The 15,840-nt window shown below is 42.4% G+C and overlaps 1 protein-coding gene across 1 annotated transcript in view; it reads right to left on the bottom strand.

Annotated features, from left to right (window-relative positions):
- Positions 1–15,840, bottom strand: part of LOC126482111 (tyrosine-protein kinase hopscotch) — a 190,481-nt gene that overhangs the window by 144,526 nt on the left and 30,115 nt on the right. The window contains exon 6 of the mRNA XM_050106087.1: positions 7,538–7,665. Within this exon, the coding sequence (XP_049962044.1) occupies positions 7,538–7,665 (128 nt within the window). The remainder of the gene's footprint in view (positions 1–7,537; positions 7,666–15,840) is intronic.

Below are 15,840 nucleotides of genomic sequence, written 5' to 3' on the forward strand. Positions count from 1 at the left end.
GCCCTTCATGCAGATATCCAAACAAAACTCACGACCTGTGCTCACAGATTTACACCCAGCAGAACCTCATCTATCTTGCTAACTTTGTAGTACTCCTACTCACCTTTTGGGGGGCTAGCACTCCTTTTTTCCAGGAGTGCTAGTTATGCCAGGTATACCAGAAGGATTGCTGTTAAGTTTGGAAGGTAGGAGATGAGGTATTGGTGAAAGCAAAGCTTTGAGGGTGGGCTGTGAGTCATGCTTGGACAGCTCATTCAGTAGAGCACTTGTCCATGAAAGGCTAAGATCCCAGGTCCGAGTCCTGGTCTAGCATACAGATTTTATCTTCCAGAAAGTTTCAAATCAGTGTACACACTGCAGCACAGTGAAAATTCGTACCAAACTCTTGTTGGTTTCTTGATTCTAATGAGAACAACTGTATTGCTGAACTGTCCACAGTAACTCAATCTCTGCCCTACCTTCCTATTTATAATGTCTACTACTCCCGTTATATTATTTCCTGTTTCTGCTGATATTACCCTATATTCATCTGACCACAAATCATTACCTTCTTTCCATTCACTTCACTGATGCCCCCTACATTGAGACAGAGTTTGCATTCTCCATTTCAGATTTTCTAGTTTTCGTTTTACATTCAAACTTATCACTTTCTTGGTTATTCCATTATTTTCTCTGAATGAAGGAAGAAGGAAATTAGGGTCAACATCAAGGTCATTAGAGACAGAGCACAAGCTCAGAATGATGGTTGACAATGATGATAAGGATGGGAAAGGAAATTATCCATGCCCTTTAAAAAGAACCATCCCAGCATTTGCCTGGAATGATTTAGGGAAATCACTAGATCCAGAATCTTTTGCCTATGAAGAGATCATTTCCTGATGACTTTCATTTAGAATTGAAGCAGTAGTTTGATTGAACATGTGACCCACGAGATGCTTTGTACTTCCAGTGTCCTTATGACCTGTTATCAAGACATTTCTTGTCACAGCATTTATCAATTATATATAAAATGATAATATAAAAAAGTAAGGAACCATGTTGCCCCTTTCCCCTCTGATATCAGCTTATTGATTGTATCATTTACTAAATAAGTCCACTATAAAGGGGAATATAGTTGAATACTAAAGCATGAATTGTACTTTATTTCAAAGCTCAAATATTCCCTCTAATTAAGCTATGAATTGTCCTATCTAGAAGCCTTTGTTGTCACATCTGTCTTTCATGTTACTGTTGCTAGACCATTGTGTAGATCTATAACAATACTGTTAATAAAATGCATATCATAATATCCAGTATACATATATATCCAGTTATCTTTTCTTACTTATTTAATAAGAGACTATAGTAATTTTCAAACATTTGTATATTGTAAAAGGAAGTCAATTTGTGTTTTCACTGATACAAAAGGTGCCTCCAAGGTTGTGTACACATCAAATGTTTAATCTCTGCAACTCGTTCATAAAAATGGTAATGAAAATAATGGGAACACCTGAATGAACATAACTGGATCAACTCTGTCCTGCTGTACTGTCTGATGGATTGAGGGGCGTTATGGGACTGAATGGCGAGGTCATCAGTCCTACAATTCAAAAGTTACTTGCATAAGATAGAGGGTCTGCTAAAAGTGGGGAATCCAGTCAAAGGGGTCAAACTATAAAGCGAGGAAGTTAAAACACACAGAGTAAAAGGCATATAAGGGTAGGCCAAATCTAAAAACTGGAAAAAGAGAGAGATAAAAAAGCAGTCTTTGCACGGTAGAATGGTCATGGGTCCCACACCTAGAAAACATACAGAGAGGCCTTAACCAAAACCATCCTGCCTCTGTTCTAGGAGTAAAGCAAAACCTTATAACTGAAAATAAAAACCACTTTCATGTGGAAACTGAGGACCAGTTGAACCATCCACAAATTGTCTGCTAACATTGAAGCCAAGGAATGTGGAAGACAAAGGAGCAGAAGGGAGAGCACCAAACTGCAGTAGTGTCCTTAATTGTGCAGAGTTTATTACTGAGAGTATTAGTGCACCAGATGTCATTCCACTTTCGGGCAAAGAGAGATACTTGCGTCTGGCATAAAAAAAGGCAATGGGGGTAAGTATCTGCCTCCCTAGCCAAATGGTCAGCTAGTTCATTCCCTGGGATGCATACATGACTTGGTACCCAGAGGAAGACAACGGAGCAGGCAGCATGGACAAGGGTAGAGAGCAGGTCATGTATATCAGAAACCAAAGGGTGATGAGAATATTGGTCTATAGCCTGCAAGCTACTCATTGAGTTGGTACATATTAAAACACTGTGGAGGGAGACCCGGAAAAAAAAGAAAAATAAAATTAAAAAAAAATTTAAAAAAAATGGAGAATCCTGTTAATGGCTAGCAGCTCTGCTGTGAACACATTAAATGATCCCGGCAGTAAATGCTGCTCCATGCCAGTAGAAGACGTAAAAGCGTATCCCACCTTAACTAGCATTTTAGAACCTCCAGTGTAGAAGATGGTAGCACCCTGGAACTCTTCAAGGAAGGAATGTACAAGATGCCAGAATATCATAGGGGCAACAGAGACTTTAGTACCCTGGAATAGGTTGGTCTTAATCTGTGGTTGAGGCACCATAAAGGAGGGGGCGGGGGAGGGGGGGAGAGGGGTTATGTGTGGGAGGAAATACATGGGGTACTTTCCAGTGAGTGGAGCTGGAGATCACAATGGAAGGAAGTGAGACAATTCCAACCAGCAGTTGTAGCAGCATTACTTTTCCTCAACAGTAGTTGTCGATGCCAGTATTATTTTTCAAATTTTGGACCGGTTAACATTACCTCAGTTGCATTTCTGAAAACTTTCATATGATTTTATACAAAGTATGCTATATTTCAAGCTAAAATTTATGAAAAGGAGTTACTTTATAAAATATTTTAGTTTTGATGTTATAATCGGTACGTACCAGTTATTAAAGTACAGTTCAAACTTCTTTTTTTCTTTTGAAACATTTGAAATTATGAATTACTTGCACACTTGAAATTTCTGTTAGTAATTACACAATCTTGTACTGTTTACTATGTTTATTTCTTGATTCATTTATGAAATAATAATCGAAATCAATAATGTAACAAAAACTAGTAGAAATTCATTTGTTAAGAAAAATTGTAAACCCTTTGGAATATAGTTATTTCCGCAGAATGTAGTAGTTGTAAGCTTGCCTCTGATGTGATAAGAGGAATTTTTGTGAAATAGGTGCAAACAATATAATTTCAGCTTTGTTAATGTGAAAAATCAAAATACTGTAAAATATACTACAATGTGAGAAAATCAGTGGAAAATATAATTACATAAAAAGAATTCTTCGACAACAATCTTCCAATTTATTTAGTTCAAACCAACTGTGAGGATCCAATGTTAGATTTTCAGCTTCAAGAATCAGACCCCTTGACAAGAAGAACTGGAGCCATCTCAACATGACAAGCTAAGTAAACTTGAAAGTTTATTGTAATCTTCATTCCTCTCAAATCTACATAAAAGACTTTGCTTATTAATTACTTGAACTGGGCATTATTTAATGGGGAAAATAGATGAAAGAAGGAAGAAGGGGAGATATTACATAGTCCCACCTGAGAGTGGGTATCAGGAGGGAGACATCCCTTGTTTACAAAGAGGACATGGTATACGGGATGGTCAGGGAATTGTCAAGTGGCAGTTGTGTAAGAAACCAGGAGTTGACTCCATCATATTTGTAGAAGGGGAAGCACCACTTCTGCGAGGACACTGTTGGCACGAGTAGTGCAAAAGGCACTGATACCAGACACACCGCAAAAAGATGAACAGGGTCAAGTAGTTTCAGAGTGGAAGTAACCACTGAGCCATAAACCTGACAATCATAAGCCAGTCTGGATAAAACCAGAGCAACCTGTCAATCATAAGCCAGTCTGGATAAAACCAGAGCATGGTAAAGGTGGAGAAGAGTAGCACGGTCTGCTCCCCAAGATGTGTGAGTCAGGACGTTGAGAGCATTAAGCTTCTGCATGCAGGTAGTCTTCAAATGGTGAATATGGGGCAGCCATGACAGCCTTTTATCAAAAATAAGGTCCAAGAAATGACCGTGCTACAATATCTAGGCACTGCTTCCCTAAAAAAAGTTCTGCATCAGGGCGTACTGTGGGTCAATGGCAAAAATGCATAACCCGCATTTTGGAGAGAGAAAACTCTTAAGCCCAGGCTTAAGGACAGGGATAACTATGCTGTCTCACCATTGCAATGGGAAGGTTCATGACAGGATTCAAAATGGTGGGGGTTGAAACAGAGGGGGTTTGTTCAGCTCGGCAGTTCTGCTGGAGAAAGATAGCACGATAAGAGGAGGATGCTAATGCTGTTGCATAGTGTGTTGCTAGGTGTTCAGCAAGGACTGATGGCTCAGTACACAGAGCACCCTGTAGGACAAGACTCTGGACAGTCGATTGTCACTGGCAGCCCAGAAAGCTATGAAGCTTGCCCCATCCATCACCGGCAGGCACCGAAGAAGGGAAGCACTTTTTTAGCTGGGGAAGGTATGGGAACAGCAGGGCAGGGGGCGATGAGAGGGAGACAGTGGTGGGGTAAGGAAGAGGTGGGAGGGTGAAAGGATGTAACAGAGGCAAAAATACAAGAAATCGACATGGGGTAGAGTCGGTCACATTTTTGGTGAGCCTCAGCATGAGAGAGACAATTCAGGTTCTTGTAATCTTGGATCTTCCTTTCTTTTTTGTAAACTAGGCAATATAGTGAGCGTGAAGAGTTGACATACACAGGTGGTGGAACACAGTCTCTTCCCTCCTCGAGTGAGTGGCCACAGTCAACACATAGAGGGTCTGCCATACAGCAGGAAGACATATGCCCAAAATGCAAGCACCAAAAGTACCTCTTAGGTAGAGGGACGTACGGCTTCATGCCACATTGGTAACGCATAACCCTGACCTTCTCTGGGAGGGTATCCCCCTCAACAGCCAGAATAATGGGACCAGTATTGGTGTGATTGTCTTTACGATCGTTCTGCAGATGTCAAACACATGAACACTGCATCACTCCAGATTAGCCCGGAGTTCCTCATCAGTGTACAGGATGAGTTCCCTGTGAAAAGTCATTCTCTGGACCATATTCAGAGACTGGTGAGGGGCAATACACACTTGTATCACAAGAACAAAGGGCTGCGGATTGGATGGCAGAAGAAGCTTTGATCGATAGGGAACCCAGCTACATCTTAGTAAGACACTCCACTTCACCAAACTTGTTCTCCATACTCTCTCTTTTTAAAAAAAAAAAACACACACACACACACACACACACACACACACACACACACGCGGGCTTTGTGACAGTGAAAGTGTCCTGTCCGTCCTGGTACAGAGCAGGTAGCATGGAAAGTATTTCATCCCATCCCAAGACAGCAAGCCTGGCTCCCCCCCCCCCCCCCCCCCCCCCCAGGGTGTAACTAATGAAGGGAAGGCAACAGGATCATATGAAGCAGTATTTAATGATCCACTACCACTGAAGAAACAGCCATTTGAGAACAGCCAAATTTTGATATGCTTTATGCACCAAGCACCTGCCATGAAACCACCCACTCTGACCAGGGGCTCTCACCACCGGTGCCACCCATCCACAGCAAAGGTGTGGTGTGTGTACTGTAAGATCTTCGGTACACACACCATCAGATTATTTGTCTTGTCACTCTAACGAAGTAGGCGAGGGTCAGCAACATGTCTCGTGGTCTTATCGTGGCATGCTTATCTTCTGCCGTTAGGTCAGATGATAGAAATGCCACTTGCACGCTTAGAGTAGCAGATTGACGGTGACCAACTTTAAACAGAACTTGATTAATTTTCACACATATTTATTAAAATAATAAAAATCATAGATATTGTGTAGCTTGATTCGGGATGCTGTTTACAATTGACAATCTGAAGTTCCTTTGGTCTTGGTAGGCTGGCTGGCTGGCTCTGAGCACTATGGGACTCAACTGCTGTGGTCATAAGTCCCCTAGAACTTAGAACTACTTAAACCTAACTAACCTAAGGACATCACACACATCCATGCCCGAGGCAGGATTCGAACCTGCGACCGTAGCGGTCGTGCGGTTCCAGACTGTAGCGCCTTTAACCGCTCGGCCACTCCTGCCGGCTGGTCTTGGTACATTAACCTTATTCTCACATATCTCTGATACTTGACAAAGTGTCTATACATTTCTCTTCATGGCTATGTACAGGAATATGATAATCTTACTAGGTGCAGACTGAAACTTGACTATAGACTGGTACAGACAATTGCAGACTAATATAGACTGACTAATCGGAGGTCTGCACACTCGCCACAATACCTCGAGCGTTCAGGCATCACTGTGCGAGTGTGATCCACGAGGAGAAAAGGCTCTACATTAGCAGCAATCTCATTGGCTGTGTTACATATTAATACGTGGATCGGCGGAAGCAGAATTTGGTCCGTCTCTAAGACAGCGCCATCTCGTAGTGCGGAGATGGACAAGCGCTGCGCCTGCACTGTTGTGCTTAGCGGGGCGCGCTCTATTGGGAAAGTTGTGTACGCGCCGACTACGCGGCCCTATGTACACAACAAAATGTCATCTAACATGCGGCAGTTGCCGAGAGTTCCGATGCTCCAGGATGACAAGCAACCTCTCCTTGGTATACATGGGGTGGCAACAGCTCAGGTATCATTATCACAGGGGGCTCAGCCAGATGGGTACATAACAGCTCTACCACATGGACTGGCTACACATGTTGATGACCTAGCAGGACAGAGGTGGGCTGTGGCAGGGAAGGAGGAGGGAGGGGGGGAGAGGGGAGAGGAATCCATGCTGTAGATGCTAGGAGGGAGTTCTTACCCAAATGGCTAACACTAAAGACAGAACATTTAGAAGTGGAGGTCAGACCCCAAAGGGGGACCAAAAATGCCAAAAAGGATGATAGAACAGGCAAGAGAAACAAATTCACAAGGAATACAGGAAAACAAGTGGATAGCCAGGTTGACATAAATAAAAACACCATGAGAGGAGAAGGAGGGGGCAGCAGGGAAGGAGCAAGGTTTGGGAGGGACGGGCACGGTGAAGAAAATGCAGCCCAGGAAGGAAGAATGGGCTGCAGTAGCTCAGGGCCTCATGTGTGCCAGGCCAGGTCCTGATGTATGGCCTAGCTCTATCACACATTGAAAGCATATTATTTTTTACTGACTACTTCTAATGTTTGGGTATATGGATTCTGAAACTGATATGTGCATTTATCAAATGACCTCTGAATGGAAATGGAAGCATGGATTATGGTGTTATAATTTTGGAAGATGGGATTCTCATTACAAAAAGAGTTCTGTGTCACATAACTTTATTCATGTCCAATGTTCCCCTTATGATTGACCAATACACAGCCTGTGAGATTAATAGTATGATCAGTGGGATTACTATTTGAGACCCAGTTCCATGTCTAACTATAGAAAATAATTAGCCTAAAGTATAAGCTGCTTTGAGCAGCACCAAAGATCAACCCAAACGTTTAGTAAAGATTCAAGTTACCTTTATATACTTGTCACGTGATTCCTGCTTCAGAATCTTCATTGCAACTTCAATCTTCTTTCCTTTCGATACTTTCCATATAGTTCTATATACAATACAGATTCCACTCCTGCCTTCTTTCTTCTGATCTAAAGAACAACAATGTATGTTATCTTCAAGAATGCAAATCCATATGATAGTCACTTGCACACACACACACACACACACACACACACACACACACACACAAATTTTGATATAGTTCAAAAAATTTTTGTGACTTGTCTAGTTTTTAAGCCTATTTTCAAAAACCCAAAGCCTATTGTGTTTTTTGCATAATATAACTGCATACTGTGTTCCATTTAGTTTTCTCTTTCAAAAGTAGTGTTAATTGGTGACATCAAATTACATTAGCAATGTTTTAACATTGTTATATCAGCAGGACTACAGTTCAAGACACAAGTTATTTTTGGTAAATTCATTAATTTTATTCCAGGTTTTTCTCTCATCAGTTAAACAAACCACATGCTTAGTTATTGTAGCACCTACAGATCTTCAATGTAATCTGTTATATTTGTGGTGTTACATATATTTTGATATTAAAATAATATTAGCAATGCTAATATAAAATTAATGATTTACTGATCACTTAAACATGGTATTAGTCAGAATACAGCCTTACCGTGAAAGCCGTTCTCAATCATGGGATTAATTAACTGCTGTTCCTAAGCAGATGGAAGTCACTCTGAATTCTGTCAAGTGATGGGCAGCTGCTTTTGCGTGGGGAGGGCTTTTAAGAAACATGTACCACACACACTGATCTACCGTACATCAATTATCATTCTCTCCAATGGGTGTTCTCTGCACAAAATACAAGATCCATTACTCCTCATCACCTTGACTGAGTAGTGTTCCAGTGGTAGGTCTTGGAGCCCTGTACAAGTAAGACAGGGAACAAACAGAAGTCAGGGTATTACATCCACCCCCCCCCCCCCCCACCCCCCAGCCAACAGATCCTAAGTGCTGTCTTCCACTGAAACAGATGCAGTGACAAGTTATGGCATGCTGGCGGATGCCACACTGAAATAGCTGAGGATCACACGATACACCTCCTTGACTTCTGCATCCACCCTTTCATTCCCTGCTATACCCATACGCCCTAGTACCCAGCAAAAAGACACCACCTTCCCCAGTTGTTGTAGTTTAGGAGGGCATCCTGGATATTCTGGGCTAATTTATCTGCTGGGTGCAAACATTTCAAAGAGTGAAGGGCACTAAGAGAATCAGAACAGACAAGAAAGTTAGCACTGGAAGAACATCTCATCTGCTCCAGTACCCAAAGGATAGCATATATTTTTGCCTTGAAGACAGCAAAGTCTTGAGGCAATCGGATGTTGAGGACACGATCTAGAAAAACAACAGAGCAACAAACTGAGGCCCCTGTTTAGACCTATCTGTAAAGACAGGTACATATTTGTGGTGCTCAGATAAAATGTCAGAAAATATCATATGCAAAACAGAAGCAGGAGTGCAATCTCTCCTATACTGCAGCATATATAAAATTACTCTGCACATCAACAGTAACCAGGGCAACAGACTGTTAAAACCCTGGATTTGGGGTCATACTTGGTCCACATGCTGCATGCAGACCCCAAACAGCCTTGTGGTTCTTGAACAGTAGGAGAAAAGGAGTATCAGAGGCAGATGAGCAACAGTATGGTACGCAAGTGAAGTCAGAGCCGTGAGGAACTTAACATGCTTGACGCACCATGAGGAGCTCTCGCTAGATGGTGGGTGGTGGTTTACTGGCCTCATCACAGAGACTGGGTATGGGACTAATCCTATAAGCACCTCTGGCCAGCCAAACCCCTGATGGTGGACAGCATCAATGATCTTCAAATAAGAAGGCCTCATCCAACCATACACCATGCATCTACAGTCCAGCCATGAATGCACAAAAGCCCTATAAAAGTGGAGCAGATGCGCCCTGTCTGCTCCCCAAGACCTGTGGCTAAGACACATTATGACGTTCAGTGCCTTGAAAGATCTGGCTTTCAGGTTTCTCAGGTGTGGCAACTACAACAATTTGGAGTCAAAAATGAGGCACAGAAATATCACTGAGACTCTAAAATGTAGGATGGTGTCCCTCATATGAGGTGTTTTTGCAGCCTACTCCTCTAACCTCCACAATGTATGTTGCATCTGATAGCTCACTTTTGAAACACTGGAAGAGGAACAGAAAACAGCAAAATCATCCACAAATAAGGAGCACTGCACAGGACTCCTTACCCTAGAGATACTGTTGATGGCTATGGCAAAGAGTGTAACACTTAAAACCTGAGGGATGCGACTCTCCTGCTCAAAATGGTCTGACAGTGGGTCACCAACTCAAGTCCTAAAAAACCATTGAGACAGGAAAGACCATAAGAAGATGGGGAGGTGGCCACGACAGCCCCACTGATGCAGTTGCGGGGGATACTGTGCCTCCAAGCAGTGTAATACACCTTATTGATATCAAAGAAGACGCCAATACAGTGATGTTTGTGTATGAAAGGCTGCAGAATAGCCGCTCCTAGTGGAGTCAAGTTGTAGACAGTGCACCAAAATCTCTAGATCAGAAACTGAGAGCGGCCTAAGGAGTTGCTTGGTCTCTAACAAAAAGATCAGATGATGGTTAATCATTCACTCCAGGGTCTTTCCTACACAGCTTGTTAAGGCGATACTCCTGTAACTAATGAGATATATGCAGTCCTTTCCTGGTTTGAGGAGAGGCGTCAGAATTATCTCCCTCCATGAGGCGGGGAAGTTACCTGTCTACCACATAAGATTAAAACATTTGTGGAATATTTCCTCTGACGCCGCTGGCAAATGTCAAAGCATGCAGTACCAGATTTGGTTGTGACCAGGTGTCACAAGTCTGGCAGTGTTGATTATAGCTCCCATTTGGAGAAAAGAGAGTTGTAGGACGCAGAACAATTGGATTTGAAGGTCAAGTTGATAATCTCTACAGTCAGACTGTAGCGACAAAATGCCAGATCCCGGCTTCCATTGGCACCAATTTTTGCAAAGTGCTCTGCCAGTGCCTGAGTGCCAGATGTTGTCTGGAGACACCACTCTTTCAGCACTGCTGCTATTGGTAAACAACAGTGTTTATTGGAATTCCTATGGGTGGCTTCCCACACTTTTGTAGAACAAGTGGAACGGTTGATAAGAGTCCAGGAGCACTTGCTGTGACCTATTCTTGCTCTCCTAAACTCCATGTCAAGCCCTGGCTCTTCCGACTTGGAAGGCTAATAGGGTGTCTGATATAGGGCAGCATTTAAATTGTCGAAGAGCCAAAAATCGTCTCGGATTTGCTGAGTATCACTCATCTGTCCACCAAGATACAGGTCACCGCCTAAGATGACATGAGGACTTGGGAATGGATAATTCAGCAGCATGATCGTTTGCTTGTGTGAGGTGGTCCACCCATTCCTGGACAATGCCATGATGTTCAAACACAGCCAGCTGTCTGAACAGCATCCAGTTAGCCTTGCTGACCATCCATTTTGGTGGCTTTTGTGTTGAAATAAGCTTTCGGCCAACAAGGTCTTTGTCAATAGACTACACACACACACACACACACACACACACACACACACACACGGGGGGCACGCACATGCAAGTGCAGCTTGCACACACATGACCACAGTCTATGGCAGATGAAGTCACACTACAAGCAGCAGCAGTGCACGATAGGAAAAGCAACTGGGTGGGGGTAAGGAGAAGGCTGGGGTGGGAAGGGGGAGGGATAGCAGGGTAAAAGTGGGGGATGGTGAAGTGCTGCTGGGGAGCGTGCAGGGATGTGCAGAGGGTAGTGCAGCTATGTGCAGTCGGGAGGTCAGGCAGAGTGGGGGAGAGGAAGGGGGGGGGGGCAGTGGAAAAGGAGAGAAGTGAAAAGTGCATTGGTGGAATAGAGGGCTGTGTAGTGCTGAAGTGGGAACCAGAAGGGGTTGATGGGTGAGGAAAATGACTAATGAAAGTTGAGGCCAGACGGATTACTGGAACATAGGATATATTGCAAGGAGAGTTTCAACCTGCACAATTCAGAAAAGCTTGTGTTCGTGGGAAGGATCCATATGGCACAGCCTATGAAGCATTCATTGAAATGAAGAATAGCGTGTTGAGTGGCATGCTCAACAACAGGGTGGTCCTGTTGTTTCTTGGCCACAGTTTATCGGTGTCCACCCATGCGGACAGACTTCTCTCCTTTTCCCACATAGAATGCAGCACAATGTTTGCAGCTTAGCTTGTAGACCACATGACTGGTTTGATAGGTAGCCCTGCCTTTTGATGGGATAGGTGATGTTTGTGACTAGACAGGTCTTGCATATAAATCTATCACAGGGATATGAGCTACGAGGTACAGGGTTGGGAGTAGGAGTTTTGTAGGTTCGACGGATGGCAGAATACCATTGTGGGAGGAGTGGGAAGGATAGTGGGCAGGACATTTCTCATTTCAGAACACGATGAGAAGTAGTCGAAACCTCTCCTTTTCCGCCTCCACCCCTACCCCACCCTTCATGCACTGCTGCTCCTGCTGCTGCTGCTGCTCGTAGTGTGGCTTCAGCTGCCACAGACTGTGGTCATGTAGGTGTGAATTGCACTTTGTGTGTGTGTGTGTGTGTGTGTGTGTGTGTGTGTGTGTGTGTTGTCTATTTTTGATAAAAGCCTTGTTGGCCATGAGATTATTTTTTGAGTCTTTTTGTTGTGCCTATCTGCAACTCAGCATCTCTATATATCTTGCTTATGGCTTCACCTAGTATATAGTGCTTTGCATATTTACTAAATTTTCTTACATTATGCATATAACTCTAGCGTGTTCTTGTACCTTCTCTATTTATACAATATACCTCATTAACTAGATAATCTTGCTCGTGCACTGGTACAGTGTTTTATCATTTTCTTTATGGAATGGTGTGCCACAAGGTACGAGGGGCCCTCTGGCAGTTGCATTCCTATAACCACCTCTCACCTTTGCGGCATTTTGGTGGTATCGCCAACAGAGGGTGCTGATTATGTGTGGCAGTTCATTTTCATTCACTGGGCTTCTTTAGCTATTTGTTTTGTAATTCTTATATTATTCTTTGTACTTGGAAAGTTGCTTATTTTTTATGTCATTATCCAAAATATTGCCACTTGATCTGAATTATTGTCACTTAACTTTTTCCTTTTTAACAATCTAACTCTTGTCATGTTTGAACTCCTTGAACTTTATTACAGCAATGACTTTTATAACTTATAAGCCCACTATTGACTTTACTGATGGTATCCCTCTTTTAATTTTACATTGTACAATTGTTGTTGTTGTTGTTGTCTTCAGTCCTGAGACTGGTTTGATGCAACTCTCCATGCTACTCTATCCTGTGCAAGCTTTTTCATCTCCCAGTACCTACTGCAACCTACATCCTTCTGAATCTGCTTAGTGTATTCATCTCTTGGTCTCCCTCTACGATTTTTACCCTCCACGCTGCCCTCCAATACTAAATTGGTGATCCCTTGATGCCTCAGAACATGTCCTACCAACCAATCCCTTCTTCTGGTCAAGTTGTGCCACAAACTTCTCTTCTCCCCAATCCTATTCAATACTTCCTCATTAGTTATGTGATCTACCCATCTAATCTTCAGCATTCTTCTGTAGCACCACATTTCGAAAGCTTCTATTCTCTTCTTGTCCAAACTATTTATTGTCCATGTTTCACTTCCATACATGGCTACACTCCATACAAATACTTTCAGAAATGACTTCCTGACACTTAAATCTATACTCGATGTTAACAAATTTCTCTTCTTCAGAAACGCTTTCCTTGCCACTGCCAGTCTACATTTTATATCCTCTCTACTTCGACCATCATCAGTTATTTTGCTCCCCAAATAGCAAAACTCCTTTACTACTTCAAGTGTCTCATTTCCTAATCTAATTCCCTCAGCATCACCCGACTTAATTAGACTACATTCCATTATCCTTGTTTTGCTTTTGTTGATGTTCATCTTATATCCTCCTTTCAAGACACTGTCCATTCCATTCAACTGCCCTTCCAAGTCCTTTGCTGTCTCTGACAGAATTACAATGTCATCGGCGAACCTCAAAGTTTTTATTTCTTCTCCATGAATTTTAATACCTACTCCAAATTTTTCTTTTGTTTCCTTTACTGCTTGCTCAATATACAGATTGAACAACATCGGGAAGAGGCTACAACCCTGTCTCACTCCTTCCCAACCACTGCTTCCCTTTCATGTCCCTCGACTCTTATAACTGCCATCTGGTTTCTGTACAAATTGTAAATAGCCTTTCGCTCCCTGTATTTTACCCCTGCCACCTTTAGAATTTGAAAGAGAGTATTCCAGTCAACATTGTCAAAAGCTTCCTCTAAGTCTACAAATGCTAGAAACGTAGGTTTGCCTTTCCTTAATCTTTCTTCTAAGATAAGTCGTAAGGTCAGTATTGCCTCACGTGTTCCAGTGTTTCTACGGAATCCAAACTGATCTTCCCCGAGGTCGGCTTCTACTAGTTTTTCCATTCGTCTGTAAAGAATTCGTGTTAGTATTTTGCAGCTGTGACTTATTAGACTGATAGTTCGGTAATTTTCACATCTGTCAACACCTGCTTTCTTTGGGATTGGAATTATTATATTCTTCTTGAAGTCTGAGGGTATTTCGCCTGTTTCATACATCTTGCTCACCAGATGGTAGAGTTTTGTCAGGACTGGCTCTCCCAAGACCGTCAGTAGTTCCAGTGGAATGTTGTCTACTCCGGGGGCCTTGTTTCGACTCAGGTCTTTCAGTGCTCTGTCAAACTCTTCACGCAGTAACATATTTCCCATTTCATCTTCATCTACATCCTCTTCCATTTCCACAATATTGTCCTCAAGTACATCGCCCTTGTATAGACCCTCTATATACTCCTTCCACCTTTCCGCTTTCCCTTCTTTGCTTAGAACTGGGTTTCCATCTGAGCTCTTGATATTCATACAAGTCGTTCTCTTATCTGCAAAGGTCTCTCTAATTTTCCTGTAGGCAGTATCTATCTTACCCCTAGTGAGATAGGCCTCTACATCCTTACATTTGTCCTCTAGCCATCCCTGCTTAGCCATTTTGCACTTCCTGTCGATCTCATTTTTGAGACGTTTGTATTCCTTTTTGCCTGCTTCATTTACTGCATTTTTATATTTTCTCCTTTCATCAATTAAATTCAATATTTCTTCTGTTACCCAAGGATTTCGACTAGCCCTCGTCTTTTTACCTACTTGATCCTCTGCTTCCTTCGCTACTTCATCCCTCAAAGCTACCCATTCTTCTTCTACTGTATTTCTTTCCCCCATTCCTGTCAGGTGTTCCCTTATGCTCTCCCTGACACTCTGTACAACCTGTGGTTCTTTCAGTTTATCCAGGTCCCATCTCCTTAAATTCCCACCTTTTTGCAGTTTCTTCAGTTTTAATCTACAGGTCATAACCAATAGATTGTGGTCAGAGTCCACATCTGCTCCGGGAAATGTCTTACAATTTAAAACCTGGTTCCTAAATCTCTGTCTTACCATTATATAATCTATCTGATACCTTTTAGTATCTCCAGGGTTCTTCCATGTATACAACCTTCTTTCATGATTCTTAAACCAAGTGTTAGCTACGATTATGTTGTGCTCTGTGCAAAATTGTACCAGGCGGCTTCCTCTTTCATTTCTTAGCCCCATTCCATATTCACCTACTATGTTTCCTTCTCTCCCTTTTCCTACTCTCGAATTCCAGTCACCCATGACTATTAAATTTTCGTCTCCCTTCACTACCTGAATAATTTCTTTTATCTCATCATACATTTCTTCAATTTCTTCATCATCTGCAGAGCTAGTTGGCATATAAACTTGTACTACTGTAGTAGGTGTGGGCTTCGTATCTATCTTGGCCACAATAATGCGTTCACTATGTTGTTTGCAGTAGCTTACCCGCATTCCTATTTTCCTATTCATTATTAAACCTACTCCTGCATTACCCCTATTTGATTTTGTGTTTATAACCCTGTAGTCACCTGACCAGAAGTCTTGTTCCTCCTGCCACCGAACTTCACTAATTCCCACTATATCTAACTTCAACCTATTATCACTGAAGAATGTAGTGGCATGTGGCAAGCCTGCATTTCATGGCTATTGTACGACGGCTTGTTTTGAACAGTGTTGCTGTTGACAAGATGACTCTTGCATATACTATTATTTTTATATGTGTGACAACACTGGCACTGATTTTGTGTTTAGTTTTTGACAATTCCACTAAGGCTCCAGTATATTAGGACA

Source organism: Schistocerca serialis, chromosome 5, assembly GCF_023864345.2.
Source record: "Schistocerca serialis cubense isolate TAMUIC-IGC-003099 chromosome 5, iqSchSeri2.2, whole genome shotgun sequence".
Taxonomy (NCBI): domain Eukaryota; kingdom Metazoa; phylum Arthropoda; class Insecta; order Orthoptera; family Acrididae; genus Schistocerca; species Schistocerca serialis.